A 19526-nucleotide genomic window follows, 5' to 3' on the forward strand; every position below is an offset into this window, starting at 1 on the left:
TCTTGGGCTCTCCTTCCCAGGAGGCCATTGAAATGGGCCTTCCCCCCAAACAACTTTGCCATGGGGGGGGGGGGATCTTCATACTCAAAATCTTCAGCATAACTTTTTCACATGGGAGATCAATGCAAAAGTGCAGTGTTTACTACAATCCCTGCCCCCCTTTTCTTGTGGGCTCACAAGTGTATTGAGTGTTTGAGCCATTTTGAAGATTTTTGTTAGAATTCTGATAGACTCTCTCTATATAGTATGAAACTCTGTTGGCATGTCATTTGTTCCTGGCTATTTATTTATCCTAAGTACTTTGAGAGCAGCTTCTACTTCACTGTCTAAAATTGTGAGTTCATTATCAAAACATTCTTATGTCAGTGAATCTGTCATCCTTTAATCTATACTGTTTCCACTGTCTTTTTATTTTGTTCTGATCATAATGTGTTTCCCTGTTGATTTAAATTTCCCTTTTTTTTTGGAAGTAGTTTAATTAGTGCTTCAAAATATTGATCCATCTAGAGATCACATGAAGGCCTCCTCCAAAATGGATCTAGGGATGACTTTTCTATGACCAGCCTCCACAGTTCTTGTGATTTCTGTTTTGGTGGCCAAACATATAGAACTATGGTTTTTAACACAGCAGGAGCATTATAGTTCAACACCAGCACTTTGAATTGTACCCAGAAACAAACTGGCAGCCATTGGAGCTGTTTCAACAGGGGCATTGTATAATCTCTATAACCTGTCCTCATTAGCAGCCTGGCTGCAGCTCTTTGAATCAACTGAACTTTGCGAACTTTCTTCAAAGGCAGCCCCAAGTAGAACACATCACAGTAGTCCAAACAGATGTAACCAAGGCATGTACCACTGAGGCTAGGTCTGGTGTGTCAAGGAACGGACACAATTGGCACACATGTTTTAGATGTGCAAAAGCATTCCTGGCCACTGCAGAGACCTGGGCCTCCAGGTTCAAAGCTGAGTCCAGGAGTACCCCGAAACAGCAAACCTGCATCTTCAGGGGGAGTGTGACCCCATCTAACACAGGCTGTATCCCTATTCCCTAATCTGCCTTCCGACTGACCAGGAGTACCTCTGTCTTGTCTGGATTGAGTTTGATCTTTTTTGTCCTCATCCAGTCCTTTGACTTTCCATTCACATCTCAACATGTCCTTGTGGCTTGAGTTCAATTGCCATCAGTACTCATCCTGATGCTGCCAGGAGGAGTGGTTTTGTGCCTGGGGCCCAGTATTGGGGCCTCCCAGGATTCCAAGTGGCTGCTTGAGTCCATGCTAGATCTAGAGCAAATCTCACTCCAGATAATGGGGTGGTGAGCAGTTATCATGGAATCAAAAATCCCACGAGACCTCATGAGTGATTTCACAGGCATATATGCATGTCCTCGTGGGCTGCTGGCCATTTTCACCAGTGGCCTACAAGACAGTACTGATATATCCGGTGGGTATGGTAAAGTAATTTGGGTGTTTGGGTCAACTGAGGTGGCTGAGTCACCAGAGTTCTTTCAACTGCTAAAGGTCATGCCTGATTCAGGGCCTCTTGGCAAAAAAGCACCCTTCCCAGCAGTGTGGGGATTAGTAGTGATGACAACTGAACTCAATTCCCTTTAATCTTTCTTTGATATGCAGTCTTTGGCCCTGCCATGATCATGCAAGTTGAGTTCTCTCACCAGAAACGTGGGCGGGTTACAGACCACTGAAAAGTGTTGGTTTGCTGCCGCCGCCGGTTGTATCGTCCGGGAACCGCAGCAGCCAAACGGCAAGGTTCCCGGGCGGTGCAAAGAAGGAACATGAAAATCACACTCCTTCCTGCGCCCTGGAAGAGACGCCACAACTGTCGAAGCGCGCACTCGTGGTGTCATTTCTTTTTTTTAATTTTTATTTCCATAAACAAATACATCTCTACATTCTATTACCTTTTTGACACATTATTTTATATACCCCTCAGTGCCCCCCTTCCCCAGAGCCATTTCCATCCTTATATTCCATCCAAAATTTCAGTTCATCTTCTGGAGGTAATCTTCCATCTTCTTTTCTCAACACTTTCTCGACAAATTCTTTCCAAACCCCCTCAAAGTAATTTCTTTTCCATAATCCTTTTTTTACTTTCAGTTTACATGTCAATTTATCATTAATAACTAATCTCCATACCTCTTTGTACCAATCCTCCACTTCTACATCCATTTTCGTGTTCCAACACCTTGCTATTATTAATCTTGCTGCAGTAAGCAAACTTGTTACCAAATCTTTTTTTTTCTTTTTTCCATTTCTCTGAGTTATATAACGATAACAAAACTATATTCGGTCTTCTATCTATTTTTATATTCATAACATTTTCTATTTCTTATAGCACTTTTCCCAATTTTTTTTACCTATTTACATTGCCACCACATATGGATATATGACCCTACTTCTTGATAGCCTCTTCAACAATTTTTTGTAATCTCACTGGAGTCAGGTACCATTTCCATTTCAACTTGTAATAATTTTCTTTTATCCAAACCGATAAATTTTTCAGGTGTCTTTGTTCCCAAATTCTATCCCATTCCTTGTCATTTATTTTACATCCCAATTCTTCTTCCCATAGTCCCTTTAAAGTATTTCCTTTTATTTTTCCTCCTTTATTCTCCATCAACATTTTGTAAATTTTACTAGTAATTCCTTTTATGTTCTCATTTTCTTCCATTTCTCTTCCTTTCTGAACTATTTGTTCAAATTGCATATACTTTTTCTTTTCTACATTCCTTTTCTTTCAGAGAAGATGCCAGCCACAGATGCTGGCGAAACATCAGAAAGAAACTCTGCTAGAATATGGCCACATAGCCCGAAAAACCCACAAAAAACCTCAAGAATTGTGAGAAGAATCTGATACACCTCACTGTCAAAGTGCAAAAATAGACCATTGCATATTGTATCTTGCAAGTATCTTTCCATTAGGTCACCATGGAAGGCTGTGAGGTGACTATGCTCTCTTGGACCATTACATCTCAGGTCCACCTCAATCCATGGAAAGAGGCGGGTAAGAAATAATAATAATAATAACAATAATAACAATAATATTACACTGATAATTATGGCTGATCTCCTCGATGAATTACACCAACTCCAGCAAACCTCATCTTGTGTACATAGTTGTTCAGCAATTTAGAGGTGGTGGTTTGGATGTCTCATCACTCTACTTATAGTCCATCACCCAGCACACTGAGCACTGTGAGCAGTGAGGAAACGGGTGTCAAACGGGGCTCCCCTCCCTGTGGTGGGTATGGAAGGAATGAGGGGCCATCAGGCATGAACTAATTTTGGGGAGAAAGACTTTGGGTGCATACAGAGCCAGTGACTATGGGATAAATGGCAGTCTGGACTGGCAGTGACTTTCTGCTTGGCTGCTAAGGCTAGTTACTGATTGGCTGGGGAGGAGGGAGACTGGCATAGATGTTTGATCAAATAGGCATGGTGGGCAGCCCTACTTGACCACTTGCTGATCATGAAAACCTTGGGCCCCATGTCCTCTCAACCTGTACAGGCATATATCTTATGATGGAGTTATGATTGATTTATTATTGATTTATGTTCTCTGCAACTACATTAAAGTTGGGCCATTCTGATAGCCTTATTCCTTGCTTCATTTCTGATCTTTGCATTTTCAGTGTTAAAGACACTGAATAGTGATTTAACATTGTCTCTTTCTCAGCAGTACTAAAAAAGTACCTAAAGGGCCATTATTGTTGTTCTTGAGATACCAACCTCCAGTCACTGTCACTGCCTAATATCTATCCTTCATAGTGTTAAAGTATTTGGCACATTTAATTTGAATCCTCAGCAAAAACCTGTATGACTTGGGAGACCCTACAAATAGTAGTGGTACCATCAGCAAAGTCTCTTGCCCCACAGAAGCACACATTTATAAGACTGCATATTTCCAGTTTGCATTTTTTTTTCTTTCATCAATGTGATTTCCTTACAAATGCATTCTTCAACAATCTGACCTGCAAATCAAGTCTGTAACTGGTTTCTAACAGTGGTGTATACAAGTCTCAAGTCAAGTCTCATGTATGTGAGGGGGTGGAATTTCAATAACTAGAAAATCAGGATGTACACAAAGCTTGGTATCAGCTTCGGTTGATACGCCAACTGCGTCCCTACCTGGACCGAAAGGACCTTGAAGCAGTAGTGCTTGCACTGGTAATCTCTCAGTTAGATTTCTGCAATGCGCTCTACTTGGGGCTATCCTTGTACCAAATTTGGAAGCTTCAATTGGTTCAAAATGCATCAGCCAGATTGGTCACCGGAACATCTAGGTTTGACCATATAACACCAATACTGAAATCTCTTCACTGGCTGCCAATTAGCTTCCGGGTGCAATACAAGGTGTTGGTTATTACCTTTAAAGCCCTACATGGCTCGGGCCCGAGTTATTTGCGGGAGCGCTTCTCCCTACAAAATCCGCCCCACACTCTCAGAACATCTGGGAAGTTCTTACAAGCATATTATAATACCAGGTTAATGACAACTTCACATAAGGCATTCACTGCTGCGGCCCCAAGATTATGGAATGACCTACTGGAAGAGATCCATCTCATTACTACCTTAGAGACCTTTAAGAAGGCACTCAAAACGGATCTCTTCCGGTGTACTTATTCACTAAATTCCAAATAAAAAGGTTATGATGACTGCTCTTCCTTGACTGATTGTTGGCTAATGGACAAATTGTAATTTTTAGAGAATGAATAGGAATTCTTGGTAAATTCAGTGTTAGTATTTTATTGTTGTATTGATTGTAAATTGTACTAAGTGTCTTTTAAGGTTGTAATCCCACCTCGATCTGTGAGAGAGGCGGGAGGTATAAATAAACTATGTTATTATATATTATTATTATTAGGTAAAAACAATTATAGAATTTTAGAAAAATGAGGTTTACTCAGCAACCTGTCACCTCTGCACTTTGGAAGAGCCGTTTACAGCTTTTCATAGCCGTATGAGCAAGACACACACCCATAGCATGGGGCACATTTCTTGGAGGGGAACATGTAAAGTACCGCTTCCATCACATTACAAGTAGGCAAAAAGAAGTAAGATGAAAGCATTGTTCAAAGGAAGAAAACTGGTTTCTATTCCCTAACATTTCTGGATGATATTAACCCAGTAAGTTAGTTACGAAAAATATACAGATCACATGTCAAATCAAGTCACAGTGTCATTGATTGCCAAGTCAAGTCCAAGGCGAGTCACTGAAGCAACTTGAGTTCAACTTGAATCCAAGTCAATTGGCTCTAGTCTACATCATTGGTTTCTAATGACCAATTACAAAGCAGAGGTCCATAACACACTGGCTTTGGAATAGCGTTATATAAATAAAACATATTATTATTATTATTATTATTATTATTATTATTATTATTAGTGCTAGGGAATCCTGGGAACTGTAGTTTATTGTGGCACGAGAGTTCTCTGACAGAGAAGGCTAAAAGTCTCACAAAACTACAGTTTCAAGAATTCCCTAGCATTGAGCCAAGCAGTTAAAGCAGTCCCAAACTGGATCATTTATGCAGGATGTTTTGGACTAAAGACTACAGAGCTAAGAAAAGCATGTGCTAGGAAAAGAAGACTTCTTTTATGGAGCACTGTTTCTAAATACCTAATAAGTCTAAATATCTAATAATTTTAACCGAGAAACAAAATTTTAATGTCAAATTACTCAGAACCATACATACCTGGTATAAACACATGTCATGTTCATCTTTCAGATATTTGTTCCTTTCTCTGTAGTAGATAGGTACCAAATGAAAGAAAAAGAGAGAAGTTTTAGAAGGTATGAAATGTTTATAGTATCATAAAATCCTAGAGACCTCTAGGGCCATCCAGTCCAATCCCCCCTGCCATGCAGGGATTCATAATCAAAGCATCCCTGACAGATGGCCATCCAGCCTCTGTTTAAAGACCTCCAAAGAAGGAGACTCCACCACACTCTGAGGGAGTTTGTTCCACTGCCGAACAGCTCTGTCAGGAAGTTTCTCCTAATTTGAGGTGGAATCTGTTTTCCTGTAGCTTGAATGCATTGATCTGTGTTCTAGTCTCTGAAGCAGCGGAAATCAAGCTTGCTTCATCCTCAATATGACACCCTTTCAAAATACTTAAACAGGGCTGTCATATCAACTGTCTCTTCTCCAGGCTAAAGATACACAGCTCCTTAAGTGTTTCCTCATGAGGCATGGTTTACAGACTCTTCACCATTTTGGTTGCTCTCCTCTGGGCATGCTCCAATTTGTCAACATTCTTTTTGAATTGTGGTACCCAGAACTGGACACAGTATGCCAAGTGAGGCCTGACCAAGGCAGAACAGAATGGCACTATTACTTCCTTAATTGAAACACTATACAGTTGGCCCTTCTTATACACAGATTTTAAATACACGGATTCAAGCATCCATGGTTTGAAAATGTTCAAAAAAGTATAAATTTGAAATATCAAACCTTGATTTTCCATTTTTTATAAGGGACACCATTTTCCTATATCATTATATTTAATGGGACTTGAGCATCCATGGATTTTGTTAACCACAAGGGATCTTGGAACCAAACCCCAGCATATAACAAGGGTCCACTGTACTTCTATTGATTCAGCCTAAAATAGCATTGGCCTTTTTAGCTGCAGCATCACACTGTTGACTCATGTTCAACTTGTGGTCTACTAGGACTCCTAGATCCCTTTCACATGTAGTCTCGTTAAGCCAGGTGTCCCTCATCCTGGATCTATGCATTTCATTTTTTCTACCTACATGTTTATATCAATCACTTTTTAATGCATTGCTTATTTCTAATTTATATGACATACAGCTAATGTTTGATGCCTATACTAAAAATATATATCTGCTCTGCAGTATAATCAAGATGGTCACATATGCAAAGTTCTGTACTTTTATCAAAACAGAATACCTAATTTCTGCAATATGTGCTAATACTATATATTGCATCTGTCTAAAGAGAAGCAAATCTCACATTTATAATGTTCTCCCCAAGGCAACATTATTGTTTTTATGACATTTTAAAAGTTCAAACAGTACATGTATTGTTGATCAGCTACCCAAATGTTCAGCTGTCCCTATTTTAAAAAATCTTTGTTCTAGCATTGGTTGTTATAATGATGTTTCCATATTAAAATGTTTTAAATTGCTTTGATTTATTCTTATGTTGTACATATCTGTTCACATAAATCTCTTAAACATTTATTCCTGCATTATTAAAATATTATAATAGGAAAGAAAATAAATAAATAAATGAAAACTTCCACTCAGAATAACATAATACCATCCTTCTCTCTTGCTCCCAGGGCCAAGATATTTTGCCATAACTGAAAAATAAAACAGCACACTGACACATTCCACTTATTTGAAATGACCACAGAAATAGCCAGAATTTAATTTTAACACAGGCAATGGGAGTGAGCAAGCTACACCACCACAGCAAAGTAGCTTAAAGCATGCATAGCAGGCTTCTTACCCTTCAATATTATTCCCTCAACATCAGTTCTGGCCTCAGAGGGAGGGAAGGGGCAGGCAAAGCTCCACCATGGCTAGGCTCAGAGACAGAAAAAGGCCCCTTCTTCTATTTAACTGTCGTGGCCCAGGCCTCAGAGGGAGAGAAGAATAGATGGACTTGATCCCCTTCCCCTTCCTTTCTCCTTTTGTTTTATGTCTTTTTTAGATTATAAACCTGACATGGGGAACTGTGGCGGGTTACAGATGGGCAGGGGAAGACGTCTTGAAGGTGTCTTCCCCTGAATACAGAGTCTCCATTCCGCCCGCCCCGGGGGCGTGGCTAAGGTGGATGGGGCTTCCACACTGGGGGTAGTGAAGACGCCTCACCTGGGGCCGTTTCTTACCCGCAGCTTCCATACCGCCGCCTTGCAGGACGCTGCAAAGAGAGAGGCAGCTTCCGCACAGGCGGCCAAAAACGCGGCTTTTTTTTTCTTTTGCTGGCTGGCGGATGCGCAGCTGCGCAGCTGCGGCGGTCAGCACCGGCGGCAGAAAGCGTATGTGCACATTTAAAGCGCCCAGGCCCCTTTAAACTTTCCCCCCCGCCCTACCCAAGAACAAAGGTGGCCTCCTGCCAGCTGGTGATCAGCTGGTGTTGGCATCCTTGTCCACTTGCACGTTGCCAGTCTCACCGGCATCATGGATGCCTCCTCTCCTTTGGTTCCTGTGCTCTTGCTGAATCTGCAATGCACAGCCACAGCTGTCGCCGCTGCCACTGCTGTCCCCCTGCCATCCCCCATCACCTCCCTTGTACATATGTAAATATTTAAAGTTTTAGTGTTTTTTTATTGTTAGGTGAAAATGGCGCAGGAATGTGTGTAGGGGTTCACTTTAAATTCCAAACTTTCCACAATTCTAGCAGCGCATGCGTACATGTTGCTCTAGGGTTAGGGTTACGAGCATTAAAATAGAGTGCAGCTGTGCTGCAGCTTCCACATCTGCATGGCATCTGACGCTCTAATTAGAGCCTCGGTGCAAACTGCGCATGTTCCAGGACCCCGACTCATTATGCGACGCAGCAGACACAGAGCTTTTAAATGGGCAACTTAAATTAGCGGCGTAACAATTCTGGCGTACCGGTGCAGCAGCTTATATACGGAGATGCGCACGTACGCTGTTTATCACAAAGAAGCGGAAAAAAGCGGCACCTTTTTAATGCCGCTTCTTCCCGCTTGGGGCGTGCAGGCGGCGCGTTCATGGCGGCATTCAGGTAAGGGCCGTCTAAAGGCTATACCTTCATGACGTCATGAGCACACCCCTTTTTGCCCATCTGTAACCCGCCTATGTAATTGACAATTTGTAAGCCCCTCTGGCAGAAAAGTGGGATATGAAAACAATGAATGAATGAATGAATGAATGAATGAACATCAGTTACCTGAGGCCAGTGTTTTACTTTATGAAATGGTTGGACTGGCCCCATCTTCCTTAAAATCCCAAGTTTGTATTCTTACCTTAAAAAATCTAGTTGCTTAAGAAGCCCTGATTTCTCCCTTTGCAATGTTTCTGTCACTCTGTAAACCTCTCTGGAGGGGAAATAAAACAATTATTTCAACATGTCTTATTGCTTTGGGGGAATGCCACTAAAATCTGTGTTCTGCACTAGAAATAAAAAATCTGTCAGTTTTGCTTTCTCCCACATTCAATTTTATAATAATAATAATAATAATAATAATAATAATAAAGAAAATAAAAATTATTTATATCCTGCCCCTCTACAAGAAGCAAACAGGGCAGCTTACAAAGATTAAAAAACATGTATTCCAAAATCCCCAATTCCCCCTCTTAAAATACAATTAAATGATGTAAGAATTAAAACATGCATAAAAAAATTAAAAAATTATACAGCAAACTATTGACTGTGACTAAAGTGCAATTGGAGTTCTTAGAGTTCTTCAGATGGCCACAGAAACTATTTGGGAAAGGCCTGCCAGAAGAGATCCATCTTTATAGCTTTTTCAAAGCTGTTTAGGATGGTAATATGACAGATCTCATCCGGCAGGCCATTCCACAATCTGGGAGCGACAGCTGAGAAAGTCCTTTGCGAGTTTGTGGACAGTCTTGTTTTATAAGGTTGTAGCAAATAAACCTCTTTATATCCTGAGTATGAAGAACTTTGTGCATTTGGGTAAATCCTTTAAAAACTAATTAATACAAAATTCTCACCCTTTTGCAACTGTAAAATTCTACAAGTGCAGCTATTTCAAGAATGGAGAGGGCTATGGCGGGGTACATACCGCCGCTTTGCGGCGGTCTGCCGCCGCCGCCAGTAGGTCCGCGGGGGAGCCGGAGCCTTCAGACGGCCCGACTCCTGCGCGGGCCGAAAAAGAAGCTCCAAAATGGAGCTTCTTTTACCGTCGCGTTTGCGACGTAGCAAGGCGCCAGGGGCGCGCTCGCTACGTCACAAGCGGCGCGACGCGTACGGACGCTCAGCGTCCGATACGCAAAGATGGCGGCGCCCATGTGAAAGGGGCGCCGCCATCTTGTACGTATAGAATACGTACTAGGGTTAGGGGGGTGCGGAAGCACCGCCCCTTCCTAACCCTAGTACGTATTCTATACGTACTAAATGGCGGTGTGTATCCCGCCTATGTCTGCCAAATAGGTGTTAAGGATTTACAGCTTTTTTGGTAAGAAAAATGGAAATACTAATTCAAACTAACATGCTTGAATACACAATGGGGTCAAATTAAGATTTTTGACAGTTAGGCTTTGGTGGTGGTGGTGGTGGGGGAAGCTGGTCAGTTTCTTAAAAATTTGAAATTTTGGGCCAAAACACACTGCAGAAATAATTCAGTTTGAGACTGGCTCAATGTTCTGGGAACTATAGTTTTGTGAGACATTTAGCCTTCTCTGTGAGAGAGCTCTAGTGACACAATAAACTACAATTCCTAGGATTCTCTAGCACTGAGCCAGGGCAGTTAAAGTAGTCTCAAACTGGATTATTTCTGCAGAGTGTTTGGACCTTTGAAATCTCAAGTTCTTTCCATCAAATTTATGAAGGAATTTATGAATGATGATACATTCCTATTAGAAAAACAAAAATAAATGAAATCCCCACCACTTTCATCCCTACTCAGGACTTCCTGAGATAGAGGTGAAATTCTTAATGATACCAGGTTAAATCCCATGGCTAAATTCCACTAGAAAAGACCCTTCAATTCAATGGAAATTTAGTAAGTTCTGTTATATGCATTCTATTTTAATTCAATGAGTAAACTTTTCTTGGGAATAATTTTTTGATTTATTTAGCTCCCTGGTTGAAAATGCATATTGATCATGATGTTTATAGTACTTCAAAATAATTTGAAGGGAATGTTATTTTCCACAAATTTATTTTACTGCTCAGACAAAAACCACATAATGTTCTTGGACAAACAGAACAGTATTTCACTTAAATCTGTTTTTAGTCTATGTCTTGGAAACAAATTGCTGGTTGTGTGGAACAAAATGAGAGGTCATTCAGTCCTTTCTTCGTCTACAATGCTAGAAGGACTGTTAAGTTCTGAATTACATTCTCAAGCTTAGGAGGAAAAGAAAAAAGAAACAGTGCAGTTCCAGCATCTGTGTTAGAACATTAATTAATTAATTAATTAATTATTAAGTCAACCAAAAGGGAACAAAAATCTTGGTGCTTCTTTTCAGAACCAAGGTGCTTTCATCAGGCTCAGATAGTTTAGAAATCATATACATATACCTTGGAAAGTGATGGTGTTAGCATTATGTATTACACACATTGTCTTCAGATATTATGAGAGGAAAAGTGTATAGGCTTCAGAGATTGAAAGCTCACAAATCAAGACCAAGCAAATGCAAATGAAAACCATCCAGGGTGAGGAGGGTTTCCCAGCAGACAATGGATCATTAATTAAATAGACATCCTGAGGCTTGCCATTTGACAACAGAACAATAGACAGATTAACATGTAAATCGCTTCCTCTCAACCAACAGTATATATCCCCCACTCTCTTGCATGCCAGCATTTTCTGAAGATGCCAGCCACAGCAGCTGGTGAAACATCAGGAATAAACTCTTCTATCAGAATTGGGTCTCATCACCCCCCAAACCTACAAAAACTATGGATGCCAGCCATGAAAGCCTTCAACTTCAGGAAGGGAAATTCATTCCAGGTTTTGGCTAGCTTTAAAGAAACTACCCATAGAGTAGCTGAAACTATTTAGAAATTGGTTTTAGCACTTTGCAGGGCTCCTTTAAAGCCTGGGTTAACCTGCAATGGATTTACCATTTTACTGACATGGGAGTCACCAGCTACCACTATCTTGTCTTCCATCTGGCCATTCACATTATACCCTAAAGACTACCCTCCTGATGGTCCTGAGCTTGCTGGGAAGAAAAAAGGCAGTAAAAGTACAGCCATAAATTTTGGTTCTCCATTTCAGAATACTAAGGACCCTCTTAAGAAGGGCCACTGCTTCAAGTCATAAAATGACTAGGACATAGAGCAATGGACACAGAAGAATGGATGCAAACTATAGGAAAAGAGGTTCCACTTCAACATTTGAAGGTACTTCCTGACAGTAAGAGCTGTTTGACAGTGAAACACACTCCCTCAGAGAGTGGTGGAGTCTTCTTTGGAGATTTTTAAACAGGCTGGATGACCATCTGTCGGGGGGTGCTTTGATTGTGTATTCCTGCATGACCCTTATCTTCCAACTCTACAATTCTATGATTCTATGCAAGGGTAGCCATGCTAATCATGAAACAGATTCTTGGGTTTCCTGGACAATGCATTTATATCAGTTGATGAATATCCAGTTTAGTTGCTCAGCTGCTGGACTCCATAGTAGTGGAAGAAGGGTATATTCCACCTTAAACTGGGATTTTATTTCTTGAGGAATTATTATCTCCAAAAAAAAATTCATCTCCAGACCTGCTAATACAGAGACTAGTGGACAAACCTGCTGTTCTTCTAAATAAGGAGCCTATAGCTTCAAATAAGAAAGAGACAGATTTGAATTTTCAAGGTGGCCTTTTGCTTTGTGTAATCGAGAAATGCATTTTATTTACTTTTATAGCCTTTCCCCCTAGTGAACCCAGGACCATGGGGGTGTGTGCTCTTTGGGGCTAATTTAATAGGGAAATGCTTTTCTCTTTATGTACCATGCTGAAGATATGTCAGTCAATGGCTCCCATGTCAGCATAGTGCTGCATTCATTGGTACTAAACTGAATTCCTAAATAGGTTCACCACCATGGATAGCTCCTTTTAATCTATGCAAAACCCATATAAGATACTGCCCCCAATGACATGGGAAATCTCCCATTGCCACTGTGACAAGATGACTCTAACATCATTCTAAAACTGATCTCATCTCATCTTGCTGTCCTCAAGAAGGTCCTGATGAGGAAAGGGGTGTTATGGATATTCATGTTTTTTTTCCATTTTCATGGAGGCACTGCACCCCTAACCTCCACGAATGTGTGTGTGTGTGTGTGGGGGGGGGGGGCAACTGTATAAACTTTTGTTAAAATTTGAGATGGAAGAGACCACAAGGGCCATCCAGTCCAACCCCCTGCCATGCAGGAAATCCAAATCAAAGCATCCCCAACAGATGGCCATCTAGCCTCTGCTTAAAGACCTCCAAGGAAGGAGACTACACTACACTCCGGGGGAGTTTGTTCCACTGTCGAACAGCCCTTACTGTCAGGAAGTTCTTCCTGATGTTGAGGTGGAATCTCTTTTCCTGTAGCTTGCATCCATTGTTCCAGGTCCTGTTCTCTGGAGCAGCAGAAAACAAGCTTGCTCCCTCCTCAATGTGACATCCTTTCAAATATTTAAACAGGGCTATCATATCACCTCTTAACCTTCTCTTCTCCAGGCTAAACATCCCCAGCTCCCTGAGTCGTTCCTCATAGGGCAAGGTTTCCAGACCTTTCACCATTTTAGTCGCCCTCCTTTGGACACGCTCCAGTTTCTCAATGTCCTTTTTGAATTGTGGTGCCCAGAACTGGACACAGTATTCCAGGTGGGGCCTGACCAGAGCAGAATACAGTGGCACTATTACTTCTCTTGATCTAGACACTATACTTTTATTGATGCAGGCTAGAATTGCATTGGCCTTTTTAGCTGCCGCATCACACTGTTGACAAAGTCTTTGTAGCCAGTTCTAGCAATGCTTGTCTACTGTGCTAAACTTCTCAATAAATCCTTTCTACTTTACCCATGAAGCCTGGTTAACACTCTCCCTCATCAGGAGGAAGCTAGAGACAGGGTCATCACAGATAGTGGAGAATTAACTTGATCATCCTTTCAGGAATCTGTAGTTCTAGAGATAACTCACATTTCCTTTGCCACCCTCTTTTTTTTAAAAATAAACAATTTTATTAGCATGTAACACATAAAAACATACATACATAATGACACACATACATAAAAACATTGGAAAAAACATGTAAAACATATATACACATTTCATTCATATGTGACTGTTCTATAAAAAATAAACTTCCTAGTACCTCATAGCCATCCTTTTTAGAGAAGATTTCTGATTTTCTGTACATTTAAGTATTTCTAGATCACTCACATTTCCTTTTCTTCCTGCAACTTTTTGGCTTCATCTTGGAGTATCTGCAGCTGTTGCTGAGCAATTATTAGTCCCTGGGATGTTCTTTCCAGTTCATTCTGCAGCTCTTGGTTGGTGAACTTTAGTTTTGTATTTTCTATCTTTGTGTCATTCTTGTCATTGTGCAGCACTTTACACTGTTCTTCCAACTATACAGGAAAGAATAATAATGTATAATTAAAAATCAGTTGCTGTTAACATAAACACATTTAAATTGGACTAACGTGATGTAAATACAAATGCAAAAATACAGTTGTCATTTACTGTATGTAACTGGTGGCCAGTTATAATGATGTCATTTTAACTACAGAAACACCTTCTGTAGGTGCAAGTGAAGGAGTGTAATCTCCTTCTTTCCTGCAAACCCCCATTCAGAAATACTTTGGAACATGTTGTCAGTGTTGAAAAATGTCACAATAGTAGAATGTATTTTTTTATAAAAAAAAAAAAAATCCTGACCTTTATTATGAGGATCATGTTGGATTTTAACCATTACATATTGGATAATTAACCTACAGGTCACTGGTATTAAAAAGTGCTTTCTGCCAGAGGGAATTAAAGACATTCTCAGACTTCATTTTATATGTGAAATATGTCATAAAGAAAGTGTTTATGCCTATAAGAATTTCACATTGTTTTCAAATTGAAATATACCTAAAACATGTGGCAGTCTACAAATATACACTATTAATACACCAGCCATATATAGAAACAATTTGTTCAGAATGGTGAGCATATTTTAATTAGTTTGTTTTGTTTGAAAGTAAATGTCAAAAATAGCTCTAGTTCTAACCATTCTGCCTGAATGAATTTGCTTGAACTTGTGTGTGTGTGTGTGTGAGAGAGAGAGAGAGAGAGGGAGAGGGAGAGGTAGAGAGAGAGAGAGAGCCAATGTGGTATTGACTGCTGGACTATGAAGACCAGGGTTTGAATCCCCACTCAGCCATAGAACCCACTGGATGACCTTGGACAAAGCACACTCTCTTGGCCTCAGAGGAAAGCAAAGGCAACCCTACTTTGAACAAAGCTTGGCAAGAAAACCCTGTGATAGATTCACCTTAGGGTTGCCACAAGTTGGAAATGATCTGAGCTCACACAAAAGCAACAACAACAATGTAAGAAAAGTGGCATAGCTTCCTTTTTATCTAGCAAATTAGTGAAGGTTAAATAAATTTTAAAAAATCATTAAATAAGTTCATGTTGGGCATAAATGGAAGAACCCATTTTAATATTGAAGAAAGGGAACTGACTCCAGAAAACTTTAGGAAGAGATAATCTATTTATTTTTTTTAAACTATGGTCTTACTGAAAATTAGCACCAAAAAAAAGGGGGGTGGGTGAGTAAAACTGAGATCAAAAAGTCTGCCAACTCTAAGCTACAGACACCAGTCTGGAGCAAGCAGGGCACCAAAAAGTGAGAATCAAGAAGGTATTTAAACTTTAAATGAACACCATAGAACTGAACTGTGCACTGCAGGCAGGAAAACTATTACACTGGGCTTACTCCTCAACAGATATGCATAGTATTCCCCTGTTTCAAATACACTTTGGGGAAAAGGCCAGCTCCATAAGAAACCATGTATTTACATTCCTGGGCAAAGCAGGAGACCAAGCAGCCATGTGTTTACCTGGCTTTCCCTTCTTCTTTCATTTGCCACTCTTAACTTCCTGATGTAAAGAGCCAAGCAGGGAAGAGGCAATTGAAGAAGAAGGAAAAATATAGTACACAAGCCATGTCTGGCAGCCTAAGACTTGAAAAAAGGAAAATGTAAGGAAGCAACTGGCAATTCATGTAGATGGTGGGTTGCATTCTGCCTAATGAGTCACCAGTGTGGGAATCTGAAATACATGAAAACCTTGCTCTAAAGTAGGTGATGACGTAACATGCAGAAGTGTGGAGGAGTTAAAAGCAGAAAAAACAGGCAACAGTGGTTTTCTAGGGGAAAGCATCTTTCTCCCCCACCAGATGATCCAGAAGAAGCAAAATTCATCACATTGTCTTCAGAAAGAAACTCATGAATGCAAATGAAAGCAGAACATCACTTAGGAATTAACTGATAATTCAGAACTTGAGCATCTCCTTCCCAAGGCAACCACATCCAAAATGACATGGCAGCATTTCATAATGCATGGCATACCTCCCACTCAAATACAAGTTTTGCTTTAAAAAATATCACAGCTATTTTCACTTCAAAGCATGAACATACTCTCTTCTGTTTATGAGCTAGTTGTTCCAGTTCCTGTTCTTTTGCTAGAAGTTTATGCTCAAGATCCTGACTTCGGGATTGAAACCTTGCTGTATCCTACAAAATTAGAAGAAATAACCATAAAGAACAGAAGTCAGAATATAACTAGAAACAGAAAAACAAAACATTTTTTAAAAGCAAGGCAGGTAGAAGTTCACATATACAGTCTCATACAGATGCACTGTGAATTCCCCATCTCAGAGAAAAGTCAATAATGATATGATCACTGCTATTGAAAGGATAGATTTATAAGTAGGATAGATTGACAATTTGTAGTCCAGCTCAGCTGGAAATTTTGCTGAAAAATAACTGTAAATCTCCCATCTGAAAGATATTCCCACAGTATTTCCTCAAAGGAAGTATAAGATGTGATTGACAAAGACAAAAGAGTGGGATTGCCTGTGTATGGAAGAATATGAGCAAAGGATGTAGCTGTGGAGGAGTGAGTTGGCTTACAGAAGCATAGAATTATAGAATCATAGAATCGTAGGACCTTACCACACGGGGGCTTTTTGAGCGTCAGTTCGCATTGGCCAATGCGTATTCGCGTTATATAGCATTGGAGTTCCACACCTGTGAGCTCTGAATACGCATTGACCAATGCGATATAACGTGAATACGCTTTGGCCAATGCGTATTCACTGCTGGGTTCCGGACTGAAGGCAGCCGGCTCCTCTGTTTTCCGAGTCCGCAAAATTAGGGGATCGGCTGGATCCGTATTGATGGCCAGTGCAGAACCTCTGCTGCTTTGGCTGGTGTGTACATCCAATCCGCTGGTTCTCCCGAAAACCACCGGTTACAAATCTCCCATGATGCTGTGCTGGAATTTCCCCCATCTCCTTCCGGTGGCCCTTTCCCCTTTTAGCACAACCGCTGGGGCTGGGAGCATTATTTCCACTGAACGAGATAAAGCAGAAACCTTTTGTGTCTGGGGAGGGGGGAATGTATATGTGTGTGTGTGTATGTATACACACACACACACACACAAAGATGTGTGTGCAAGCATATACATGCAGCATTACACCTTCAGCTGCTCCACAGTTTGTGTGTGTGTGTATATATATATGCGTGTGTGTATATGTATATGTATGTGTGTGTGTGTGTATATATATATATATATATATAAACACACACACACGAAGATGTGTGTGCAAGCATATACATGCAGCATTACACTTTCAGCTGCTCCACAGTTTGCGTGTGTGTGTGTGTGTGTATTGCTTGAGTGTTCCACTGTATATACAAAAACACACTGTGCCACAGCCAAAAGTGTGATGCCTTATTTATATGTGTACACACACATCCGTCTGCTTGAGTGTTTATATATATATGTGTGTGTGTGTGTGTGTGTATATGTATACACACACACACTTATAGTGTTACTGCCAAAAGTGTGAAGCCGTATTTATATGTGTACATACACAGCTGTCTGTGTGTGTGTGTGTGTGTGTATATATATATATATATATATATGCGTGTGTGTATATGTATGTGTGTGTATATATATATATATATATATATATACACACACACACACACACAGACAGCTGTGTATGTACACATATAAATACGGCTTCACACTTTTGGCAGTAACACTATAAGTGTGTGTGTGTATACATATATACACACACACACACACACACACACACATATATATATATAAACACTCAAGCAGACCGATGTGTGTGTACACATATAAATAAGGCATCACACTTTTGGCTGTGGCACAGTGTGTTTTTGTATATACAGTGGAACCTCGCCATACGCGGGGGATCCGTTCCGGATCCCGCCGCGTATGGCGATTTCCATCTATGCTCGAGCCCCATTGTAAACAATGGGGCTCGTGCACGGCGGTGCGGAGGTGTGCGCGGCGCAACAGGCGCACGCGCCCATTCAACTGAATGGGAAGCGCCACCCCTTCTGCCCTGCGCGCACGCCGCGGCTTGAACGCATATGCTCAAGGCCGTGTATGGCGCGCCCGCCTATGGCGAGGTTCCACTGTATATGTGTGTGTTTGTGTGTATATATATATATATGTTATTATTATTATTATTATTAACCTTTATTTATAAAGCGCTTTAAATTTACACAGCGCTGTACATACAATCTTTTTAATTGGACGGTCCCCTGCCCCCCCCATATATATATATATGTATATACTGTATATATATATATATATACATACATACAGACATACACTCTCATACAGACAAATGTGTGTGTACACATAGAAAAGGCATCACACTTTTGGCTGTACCACTATGTGTATATATATAAGTATGTATGTATGTATTTATGTGTGTGCATATATATACACACACACACACACACACACACACACACACACAAACATACAGATGGTGCATACCCCTTTCGTAAGTGGCTAAAGGCAGCAAATCTTGCGATATACCGTGCTAAACAGTGACCTTATTCTTCACCCCCGGAAGTTAAAAATGTTGTGCCCCGTTCAGAGCCCCACAGAGCATGCGCAAAGCTGCCAATGCGCATTGGCGAACACACATTGTATTGGACTGGTGTGGTGATCCAATCTGCACTGGCCTTGCTTTGCGTGAATACACATTGGCCGATGTGCAAGACCTCGATCCGGAAGGCCGCCCAGGTGTGGATGAACGATATGATGCGAATACGAATCGGCAAAGCGTATTCAGAGAGCACGAGTGTGGATGAACGATGCGATATGACGCGAATACGAATCAGCCAATGCGAACTGATGCTCAAAAAGCCCCCGTGTGGTAAGGTGCATAGAGTTGGAAGAGACCACAAGGGCCATTCAGTCCAACCCCATTCTGCCATGCATGAAATCCCAATCAAAGCATACCAGACAGATGGCCATCCAACCTCTGCTTAAATACCTCCAAAGAAGGAGACTCCACTACACTCTGAGGGAGTGTGTTCCACTGTCAAACAGCCCTTACTGTCAGGAAGTTCCTCCTACTGTTGAGGTGGAATCTCTTTTCCTGCAGCTTGCATCCATTGCTCCGAGGATATAGATAAACTACATAAAGTTGCCATTGACATCCATAAGAGTTATTCTCCCAAAAACAAAGACTTGTGGGCTTGGCTAACAAACTGGTGTGATGATCCCTGTAGTCCAAGCAACCCAAACAGCGGCCCTGTCTTGGCACTTAGTCACAGCAGATCCTTTA

The 19526-nt window shown here is 40.9% G+C and overlaps 1 protein-coding gene across 6 annotated transcripts in view; it reads right to left on the bottom strand.

Annotated features, from left to right (window-relative positions):
* LOC149312532 (EF-hand calcium-binding domain-containing protein 4B-like) overlaps window positions 1–19526 on the bottom strand; it is a 115276-nt gene that overhangs the window by 31517 nt on the left and 64233 nt on the right. For all 6 annotated transcript variants that reach the window (XR_016281263.1, XR_016281264.1, XM_089524806.1 and 3 more), the window contains 4 exons: window positions 16321–16416; window positions 14075–14262; window positions 8985–9056; window positions 5714–5762 (listed from right to left, as the gene is read on the bottom strand). Coding sequence is in view for 4 of the 6 variants with exons in the window: in XM_089524806.1 (XP_089380932.1) it covers window positions 5714–5762; window positions 8985–9056; window positions 14075–14262; window positions 16321–16416 (405 nt within the window). In the remaining 2 variants the exon portion in view is untranslated. The remainder of the gene's footprint in view (window positions 1–5713; window positions 5763–8984; window positions 9057–14074; window positions 14263–16320; window positions 16417–19526) is intronic.

This window comes from Sceloporus occidentalis, unplaced genomic scaffold (assembly GCF_023333645.1).
Source record: "Sceloporus occidentalis isolate IW3139 unplaced genomic scaffold, rSceOcc1.0.p SCAF_5, whole genome shotgun sequence".
Taxonomy (NCBI): Eukaryota; Metazoa; Chordata; class Lepidosauria; order Squamata; family Phrynosomatidae; genus Sceloporus; species Sceloporus occidentalis.